This window comes from Microcebus murinus, chromosome 2, assembly GCF_040939455.1.
Source record: "Microcebus murinus isolate Inina chromosome 2, M.murinus_Inina_mat1.0, whole genome shotgun sequence".
Lineage (NCBI taxonomy): Eukaryota > Metazoa > Chordata > Mammalia > Primates > Cheirogaleidae > Microcebus > Microcebus murinus.
The window spans coordinates 46,364,797-46,375,709 of NC_134105.1; the positions used below are offsets into that span (position 1 = coordinate 46,364,797).

A 10,913-nucleotide genomic window follows, 5' to 3' on the forward strand; every position below is an offset into this window, starting at 1 on the left:
TCTTCTCCTTCTCTCAACAAGGCTCAGAGTCAATTTACTTCAAGATGTGCAATGTTCCTTCTAAACATCCATTCACATAGTCACCCAGCATGAATTGAGTGAGCATCCAGCATGTGTCCCTAGAGCAGGCCATAGGATGTAACTGTAATAATATAAACAAAGTCTCTAGCCTCAAGCTTCCTAGAGTCTATCCAAGAGAGAGAGTTCAGCACATCTGAAGCCCCACTCAAGGCTGAGATATGCTTAATATAAGTCTGTGTAGCAAGCAGGGACTTCTTAGTAAATCATAATATCTGTTTAACCAAAAGAGAACGCCCCCTTCCTACACTGGCCATAGATAATAGAAACACATGCTCGACAGCAGAAGGCGCATAACGGGGTGGACCAGGCATGGAGGAAAGTTCTCTAGCGCTGGAGTGACGCCAGAATCTCGGCTCTGCATTTCAGTTGCTGTGGGCTCTTGGGAAGTCGCTTCACATTTTGGGTCTCAGCTCCCCATCTGTAAAAGGGAGAAAGTTATTCCTGTCTCAAAGGGTTCTGTGGGGAAGAATGAAAGCAGCCGTGTGAAAGGCGCTTTGTTTTCTGGTCCAGGCGCACAGCCACTCAGCAAGCGTCCAAGGAGTAAACAAGCTTTATGCGCAAAGGGCCGTGGATGTGCACTCACAGTGGCAGAAAGAACAAGAGCTCACGGACATGTGGGGAGGAGAGAGTTGGGTCACAGAAAGCCACATTCCCTCATGTTTTATCTCATTAATCCCACAACCACCCTATGGTAGTAATGCATTTCCTCATCTTTCAGAAGATGAAAATGAGTCAGAGCTGAAGTAATGCAGCCAGGGTGACAAAGCTTTTGAGTGGGGCAGGGAATTTGTCAGGCATTATATAAGATTTGAAGACAAACACGTGACCATGAGATGGCTTCTGGAACTTAGAGTTCAGTGAGAGTGAGAGAGGGAATGTGAGAATAAGTGGAGAGTAAGAGAGATGAGCGGGGCAGGTGGGAGGGAGAATCGGAGTGTGTGGGTGTGTTTATGACCATGCACACGTGTGCAGAGATGTGCAAACACCAGTCAGAGTACAGTGTGCAGTTACTGATTAAAGTCCTTCTTATATAATCAAGAAAGTGGCCTATGTAGACCTTGCCCCTGCCTTTTATCTGCCTGGGTTGAGTGTAGCTGTGTACAAGGTATCAAACAAAGGGGTACCATGTCCTCCAGGTGTCTGTGACTCCCTCCCTGACCCTGGTCCCCCTGTGCTTATTCTCCAACATGCCACTCCTACAGCCCCGGACCTACATGGCCCCATCAGAGCCAATACACCGGATTCAGCCTCATCCCAGCACCCTCCTCCCACACTAAAGACCAGGCCTGAACCCAGTCCTTGCATCACTGTTTTGTCCCAGTGTCCTCCAGCAGTCTCTGTTTACCTCCAGCACCGCACGTCCTACCCATGAGAGCCAAAGTTCAATCTCAAGTCAGTTTGACTCTAGAGTACATGTCTTTACTTGTAAGAAATGGCAGTGTTGGGTCCCAACACATAAAGCAGATTTTGTATTTCACCTTGCTGAATTCCTGGGTGAAGTTTTTATGGCTTACAAGAATTTCTTGATTAGTTAAGAGTATTATAATAAAGTTGTTTTTGGAAGAGCTGAAAAATCTCAGGTTAAGTTACATAACTCCTAACTGGAAAGGTCTGCAACCTAGACTCTCAGCTTATACTTGCAAGAGATTCAGAACTACATTACTATTTATTGAAATAAACTTCTTAGGATTTTCATCTCTATCAGCTCTCTGTGTATGTTTCTAGTTTAAAAAGACTATATAAAAAACTTTCATGATATTATCATCCATTTAAATCTAGATAGGCAAAATGACCTCCTAGAGCCCTGGGATTGATTACGGTGATGTCTAACAATTCTTAAGTGCACCATACAAGTTACTGTTGCAATTGCTTTACAAGGATTAAATGACCCAGACGGCATAGGAAAGGACTTTGTACAGCACAGTATACTTTTCAATGTACATCATTAAACAAGCCCTGTTAAAAAAACAGAGTAATGGACTAAGGGAGGTTAAAAATAAGATGGTTCAGAAGGCAAATATAGGCTTAAATTAAGAAATGAAAACAGAAAAATAAAGAGAAAAGGATTGAAATAGGAACCAGAAAAGCAAAACAAAAGCACAAGAAGACAGGAAATTTAATACTAGGAATAAAATTTCAAATGTAGCATTAAAGATTTAGAAAATACAATGGAGCAAAATAAACCAAAACTAGAAGTGAAGGATTATTGAGACAAGAGATTGGACCATCGCTCCTGAGATAAAAAGTTGAGAGAGATTACACAATCTAAATGCTCAAATTTAAGAACCAATGGAACAAAGACACAAAGAAGGAAAAGAGGTATGGATTTACACTCCCACCAGCAGATCAGAGAGTCTGTTTCCCTGAATTCTCACCAGCACTGAACGGTGCATTTGTGCGTGTTAGTTTGTGTGTGTAATCCCAACAGGTACACATATGCATGATGTTTCTACATTTCTCTAAGGTTTAACATCTTTCCCTCAATGTTATATTTTATATAGTTATATTTTTAAAATCACCTGTTGATATCTTTTAAACATTTTTGTGTTGGAATACTCAAATTTCTCTCATTGTTATATAGAACTTCTAATAAAAAGTTGCAAATACAATTTTATTTTCATTACATGCAACTCTGGAAAGACATATATACAAGTTCTATAGAGCTATTGCTGAGAGTGCGTGTGTGTGTGTGTTTGTGTGTGTGTGTGTGTCTGCATGAGTGTGTTGGGCAGTGACAGGGTGGGCACACAAAGAGAGGTAAGATTCTCTCTCTCTTTCTCTTGCTAAACTGTATTTTAATATGCTATCTCAATGTATCTGTATTGCCTGTATAGTTAGAAAGCATTTCTGCTCAATACAGCAAAAAAAAAAAAAAAAGGAAACTTAAAGGAATGAGGAATACATCTTTTTAACAGTGGTTTTTAATCATTTCAGAGTCATAGAATCCTTTGAAAATTTAGTATATGTCATGGATCTGCTCTCTAGTAAAATCCTGTAGACATAAATACAGTGGTGCGTGCATTGCAGGAGTTTACCTGTCTTCTGTGGCCCATGAACACTCCTGCTAATAAACAATGTTCTCACAGGCAATACTAGGGGCTGTGCTTGTTTCTTAGCACAGTCTGCAGAAATGAAACGTATGTTCAATTCAACAAGTGTTTGTGAAAGGTACCACCTGGCTTTGGCTGTTACACGTGGAGGTAATACAAAGATCATGATATGGTGTTTTCCTAAAGGGTCAAAGTCTCATGGGAGAGGAGGGCTGCACATGAAAGACTTGTACTGTACAGAGGAAGATGACATGTTACTATACTGATGGAAAGGGATGGGAAGTTATTGCAAGAAAAGATGAATCTCCACCACAGATGTGGGAAAGACTTCTAAGAGCAGATGATATTTGAGTCAGATCTTAAATAAAGGTCAAGGAGCCAGCAAAAAGACATGTAATAAGGTGGCAAAGAGATTTGGGTTGTAGAGAGAGTATGTGCAGATGCAGAGGTTGAAAATGTAGGTGTTTAGGAACAACACAGCTACCTTGTCTGACTACAGAGCAAGGTTGATTAGTTACACAGCACTGACCATGAAGTGAGCCGAGGCCAGGTGCTCGAAATCTAATGGGGCATTCAGGTAAATAATCAGTTCTTAGTATTGCAATTCTGTACAATACATTATTTGGTGGGGGAAAGTCAGGAAGCACATAGGGGAACAGCAGTCAGGGTAGGCTACTGGAAGAAGTATTTTCCTAGTTGACAAGGGAGATGGAAAACAAAGCTGCTAAGGTAATCTGAACTAGACTGACGAGAGTCTTAATGTTGGGTGAAAGAGTCTGGATTTTTTTTGGGCTTGCAATTAGAAGTCTGAAGATGTTTGAGTAGGAGAGGTGATGTGAGTACTTAAGAGTTTGGATTATGGAGTCATGCAAGCCTGTTTGAATCTACGTTCTGATTCTTACTTTCTATTTGATTTGGTGGCAAATTATTTAATGTTTCTGTGTCTTAGTTTTCAACTCTATGAAATGGAGGGTATGCCTAGTTCCCATCTTTAGTATTGTGGTGATGAGTAACCATAATAATAAAATTAAAAATAAAGTATTATTATAACTGATATTTTAGGGATTGTATTTTAGAAAGAGGATTCTTGTACTGACATCAACAAAGGAATGCAGGAGCAGAGACCAGCCACTGGGCTACTGTGGCCCATCCAGTGACCAAGTCAGATAAATGATGTTTGACATGCATCCAACAACTGGCATTTCTTGGGTTTGTTGATAAAAACTTTTAAAGAGGGGCAAAGTGGAAAATATACAAAATAAGCATCAACTATGTAGTGAGCATTCTGGCAATAATCTGGTAATAAACTTTTTTTATTCTTATATTAATAAAAATCACATAAGGAATTTTTGGTTTTCAGAAAAACAGGTACAGAGATTTTAGCACATAGGTGGTAAAAGTGTGGGCTCTTTCCAAGAAAAGTTTTGAGTCCAAAAAAGTGTGAGCTCTTTCCAACACATTCTTTAGGTCTCATCCTTAAATGAAAGGATGAAAATTTTCCTCTCTCTTCTTCTGCATGATGATGGAGCTTCCTGAGTATTTGCTGGCCACATTTCCTGGCCTGTCTAGCTGTGGCCAGTGGGACACCAGGGTAGTTGTGTGTGCATCTGCTGAGTCTCTTCACTAAATGAAAGCGGCTTGTTCACCACCTCCCCTGTCCCTTTCCCCATGGGCCAGAACTCATACATGATGGTGTTGGTGGAGGACCAGAGAAATGAGATAGAAGGAACTGGAAGTGTTAGAAAACACTGTGGTACAAAGCATCCTCCCTATCCTGAACTTCCTGCCTAAATCTGAACTCATTTCTGAAAGGGAAATACATTTCAATCTCATTCACACAACTGTATTTTGGGGTCACATTGTTATAAGCAGCCTGGTATGTATCCTAGGTAACATATTGTCAATCTTATCTACCATTCTCCCACCTTAGTCCTATAAGATTTTTCTCTCATTTAAATAAATGATCTTATAATAAGCCATATAGCTATAATAGGGAAAGTTTAGAAAATGGGGTGGGGTGGAAGGTAGGGAAAAAGCTCCTATCATACCATACAAACAAATCTATTTCTTCACTGTCCTCTCACTGTGTTTTAGTGTAGACCACTTCCCCCCATTTAAAATCTCCTATCCCTTTACTCCACTTAGCTACTTGCAATACATCAAACATTCCTTTAAAGTTCAGCCCAATTTATTCCAACATTCTACAAAAGGTATCTCCAGGATTATCCATTCGCAGTGTCCCATCCCGATATCCCATTTGGTTACCAAGCATGTACACACACTACACATTTCATCATACACAGTCTTGTACTGTGCCTGGTATATGGTAAAAATTTAATAAATTTCTGTTGAAGAAATAAGCCCATGAATAAATCAATATCCTCAAATTGTATCATGAAAAGTCATGTAGCCTAAGTAGAGAATAGATGTATGACTCAAATAATCTTGTTTTGAAGTCCTTATTTTGCCATTAATTTAGCTGAATAACCTGGGAAAATCACTTTGCTGTTTGTTCTCAGTTTACTCCATAGTAAAATGGAAACATCACCAGATAATACGTAACTCATGTCCCTATCATGAAGATTAAATCAGAAGTAACATAAATATTTTGATGTAGTATCTATTAGATAGTTAGTACATAATGTTTTCCAATTGCAAGAATGGAAATTTAAGTATAATGAAATTATACCTGTTAACTTCATGTATTTCATATCCAGAAAATGCAATATAAAATGCAATATAACAATGCAAACCTACATAAAATTAAAAGAAAAACACATATACTTGAAAAATAAGACATGAATGATTACTGGGCCAGGGAAAAAAACTTAGTCTCAGTTTCATCACCACCTAGATTTTGGGGGAAGCATTTATCCTCTCTAGTCACATATATGTTGGTACAAATCAAACTTTGTATTCCAGAAAAGATTGAATAAACGATTCCCATTCTGCTTCTACTAATCATGACACCAATTGACAGAGACAAAAAATAACTCCAAGAAAAGCCTACTCTCTCTAGTCAAAGATAGGAAAAGGACAGCTTGACAGGACAGAAACCTTTTAGCTGTTTTAATTCTCTTTTTGGAGGCAAACACCGTGAAAAGATGTGACCTTCCCCAACCCTAAAGGGTGCAGCACCAATGGAGAACATGGGTGGAACCTTGTCTTTTACCTGACCTAAGAAGTAACAAGCTGGTGTCCTTCCCTACAGAATCTGTGACTTGAATTGTGACTTCCAATCCTGAACTGCAATAAAGAGACTCCTCTGGAAGGAGTCTTTGGGCAGAGTTAGGATTTCTACTTTTCTCCTACAGTAACAAGGAGGTATACTTGTCCATGAGTAGATGTGGGCAGATCTCTGACTCCCATCCCTCTGTGGGAAGGACACTACTCAGAGGGTTCCCGGTCTCTGTCCCCATCTCCCAGCCTACACTGATGAGACCATGTGGTAGATGCCTGAGGGGGTGGGTATTACATAGTGGGGTAGACCAGAATAGCACTGCAGAGGCTATATAACCTAACTTAACATTTGAATCACAGCTCACACAAGTTAGCATTCAGAATCTAAATAGGTCATATGCTAAAATAATAGTTTTACATAGTATCCAGAGTATATCTTATAACATAGTAACATAATACACAAAATGTCCAGGATACACTTTAAAATGACTCACTTTGCCAAGAACCAGGAGAATCTCAATTTAAATGGTTTGATGCCAACATTGAGATTATATGGATGTTGGAATTATAGAACATTAAAGATTTTAAAGTACCTGTTATAAAATGTTCTAATAAACAACTACAAGCACTCTTAAAACAAATAAAAATAGCAAATCTTAGAAAAGAAATAGAAAAGATAAAGAAGAACCAAATGGAAATTTTAGAAATGAAAAATACAATGGCATATAAAAAGTCAATAGAACATCTCAATAGAAGAGTGGGAATGATAGAAGAATAAGTGAAATTGAAGACAAATCAGTAGAAAGCATCCAATCTGAGTAAGACAGAGAAACTAGTAAGACAGAGAAACTAGTAAGACAGAGAAACTAGAAACTAGTAAGACAAAGAAACTAGAAACAACAAAAACGAAGCCTCAACGATTTAGGGTACAAAAACAAGAGATCTACCATTTGTGTCATCAGTGCCCAAGAGTCCCTGAAAGGAAAAAGAATGTTGGGTTGAAAACATTTATGAAGAAAGAATGGCTGAAACTCTTCTTCAAATTTGGGAAAGGCAAATCCACAGGTTCCAGAGCCCAAACAGGATAAACCCAAAGAAAACAACACCAAGACATATCATAATCGAACCTCTACAAAATAAAAAGAAAGAAAATTTCTTGAAAGCAGGCAGAGAAAAAACTCATTACCTCTGGAGAATAACGATTTAGAAAACAACACATTTCTCATCAGAAATCTGGACACCAGAAAGAAGTCACATAGCATTTAAAAATGTTGAATAAAAGAAATCATCAACCTAGACTTGTATAGCTAGGGAAAGTATACTCCAGAAATGAAGGTGAAGTCAAGATATTCTTAGATGTATGAAAGCTAAGAGGATTTTTGCAGGCATGCCTACCCTTGTGTTGAATGGCTAAAGAAAGTTCTTCAGATCAGAAAGGAAATTTGAAACTTGGAATATTGGGAATAAAGAAAGAGTAACAGAAAAGGTAAATAAATGGGTAAATACAACAGACTATTTTTCTGCTCTTGAGTTTTTAAAATTGCATTTGTCATTTAAAAGCAAAATTATAATATTGTCCAATGTGGTTCTCAATGTATGTAGACATAATATTTAAGACAATTATTCTAATAAAATGGGGAGAGTCACCTAAATGGTTGTTAGATATCAGTATTTCACTTGAAGTGGTAATATGTTGACACTAGTAGACTGCAATGATCTACATAAGCACATTGTAATCCTCAGAGCGACCACTCGTAAAACAAAACAAATAGATAAGGTACAAAAAACTACAGATAAATGAGAATGGAATTATATTTTAAATGTTCCTGTAACCCACAGGAAGACAGGAAAGGGAAAACAGAATAATGAAAAACAAGGAAAAGAGGTAAAACAAATAATAAAATGGTAGATTGAACTCCTAATGTATCAATAATTACATCAAATATAAAAGATCCACATTTGCCATTTAAACGACAGAGACTGGCAGAATAAAAAACAATGACCCACATACCTACTGTTTATAAGAAACTGATTTCAAATATAATGATATAAGTAGGTTAAAATAAAATGATGGAGAAGCTTATACTACTCACATACTAATCAAAAGAGAGTTTGGTGTGGCTGTATTATATTAAATAAGTAAACTTCAGGGATAAAGAGGGACATTACATGATAAAAGGGTAAATTCACTAAAAAGACATGACAATCTTATGGGTATGTACAAAATGACAGAGCTTCCAAATAAATGAAGAAAAAACTACCAGAACTGAATAAAGAAATAGATAAGCTCACAATTGTAGTTGGGGACTTCAACATGTCACTCTCAGTAATTCATACAATCAGTAGAAAATAAATCAGCAAGTCTATAAGACAACTAAACAATACCATTACTGAATAAGATCTAATTGATATTTACAAAACATTCCACTCAACAAGAGTTGAATTTTTTTCAAACATGCATGATACAGTTATCAAGATAGATTGTATTTTGGTCATTAAATTAACCTTAATACATTTAAAAGAATTGATTCTTTGACTGTAATGGAATCAAAGTGGAAATCATTAACAGAAGAATAACAGAAAAATGTCCAAATACTTGGAAATTAAATACCACAGTTCTTAAACAAGGGCACAGGTTCAGCAGCCCAGCTTTAAAATTCTGTGACTAATGCTGTCACTGAGTGTTACCAGTTGGGCATTTCACCCAGAGTACTAAGTATTTTCTCATCTGCATTTGAGTACAGCATATAGGCACATATTTAAAATACCCCAGGCACGCGTAGGGAAAGGGGAACTAATACCTGTTGTGCACCAAATAGAAGACACGTCAATCATTCACTCTTTTATTTAATCTCTATAACCATCTGTCAGTGTTGTCTCTCAGCAAAGGACCTGTGCTGAGTAGCAGGGAAACCAGCTGAAGATTCTTGAGAAAGTGTTTGATGTCTGAGAGAACTTTTAAAGAATTCAGACTGACCAAGGTCAGAGAGCCCTGATGGGAGATGATTATAAAGAGGTGGAAAGAGGCCAGGTGAAGAAGGGACCCAAGTGTCCCAGGAAGGGGTCTGAACACTGGGAGGCACTAAGAAAATTTAAGCAGAGGAATAACATTTTAAGTTATTACTTCAGTGAGAGTGAACTGCAGGGGGAGGTGGCTGAAGGCAGGGGATCAGATAGAGTGGGGATGAGAGGAATCCAGCTGAGAAATAATGAGGATTTAGGTAGAATTATCACCGTCTTACATATGGGAAATGAAACCTCCTAGAACTATGGCATTTTTAAGGATAATATAAATGAGGTCTATCATATTATAAATAAGATATTCCAATAACATTTAATAAGATAACACGAAATTAAATGAGTAAATATACTTCACACGGTTAGCACTCTTAATAATATGCCACCCCTAGAAAGGGTAGGTAGAATCATACCAGTCGCCAAGAGAGGAAACAGGGAAATCAAGCTCAAAGCAGGGTTCACCTGGTCACAAGCATCAGCCACAGAGCCTCCCCTCCTCCCCCACCCCCGCCTCAGTCCCCAGCGTTTCCCTGGTCCTGCAGATCAGAGTTAGGGTCCGGATGGGACTAGGCACTTTCCCCGCTCCTACCGGCTGAAGTGTCAGGTGCGACTGCTCAAAGCCCAGGTGGAAGAAGCTGCCAGCGAAGGGCAGGCGCCAGGGCCCTGGCGGGTAGTTCTTTGGGCGCCTTCTTTTAAGGAAGTCAGCAAAGAGCAGAAAGGCGAGGGCACCCAGGAGGAGAGTCTGGGGATGGAGCATGGCCCAGAGGGCGGCCGCCAGGGAGCCCATCGCCGCGAGTACGCCTGCGACGTCTGTTCTGTCTTCTGCGGCCTGAGAAGGCGACCGTACCGCCCGTCCCGGCACTCGCCCTCCAGGACCGCCCGCCCCTCTGCCTGCCCTCCTCGCTCCAGCTTCGCCAGCACCTCCCCTGCCTAGCCTCAGGCCCAGCAACGCCCCGCCTCCAACCCCGCCCCTCCCGTCAGTGCCCGCCCCCAACTGCGTCCCAGCCCCGCCTCCAACCCCGCCCCTCCGCTCAGGGCCCCGCCCCACCCCGCCCCTCCCGTCAGTGCCCGCCCCTCCCGTCAGTGCCCGCCCCTCCCGTCAGTGCCCGCCCCCAACCCCGCCCCTCCTCTCAGAGTCCCGCCTCCAACCCCGCCCCTCCCATGAGAGCCTCGCCCTCTTCCCTGCCCTGCAAAGATGCCTGCCTGGCTCTGTATTCTGGGGAGAACACATAGGGATATTGGAAAAGGCGAGGCTAGAAGCGATTTCTTTGTATTTATAAAGTTCATCTTGCTCAAACATCTTGGGGCTCCTGGATTTACGGTTTCAATGCATGTCAGAGTGTGCCCCTGACATTTGAGTTCTTGTATTTCAATCACCTTCTCTCCCAGTGATTGGAACCGTGCCTGGTAAACAGGGAAGACCAAGAGCAGCTCCTAATGTGTCAGGCAACACGCTGGCGTCTTTACACAAATTACTTTACTTTGACAAAATTATGCAGGAGTTGCTCTTGTTAGTCTCATCTTGCAGTTGAGGAAACAGGTTAATACTAAGTACTTGGTTAGTAAATGAATCTCTTTGAAACA

The 10,913-nt window shown here is 40.1% G+C and overlaps 1 protein-coding gene across 2 annotated transcripts in view; it reads right to left on the reverse strand.

Moving 5' to 3' along the window:
• The window catches only part of CYP2J2 (cytochrome P450 family 2 subfamily J member 2), a 35,624-nt gene extending 25,357 nt beyond the window's left edge, over positions 1–10,267 (reverse strand). Inside the window, exon 1 of one of the 2 annotated variants that reach the window (XM_012785146.3) lies at positions 9,919–10,267. In XM_012785146.3, coding sequence (XP_012640600.3) covers positions 9,919–10,116 — 198 coding nt within the window. In that variant the 5' untranslated portion in view covers positions 10,117–10,267. The remainder of the gene's footprint in view (positions 1–9,918) is intronic. The other variant, XM_075998815.1, reaches the window with a different exon arrangement.
• Between the last annotated feature and the right edge of the window lie 646 nt (positions 10,268–10,913).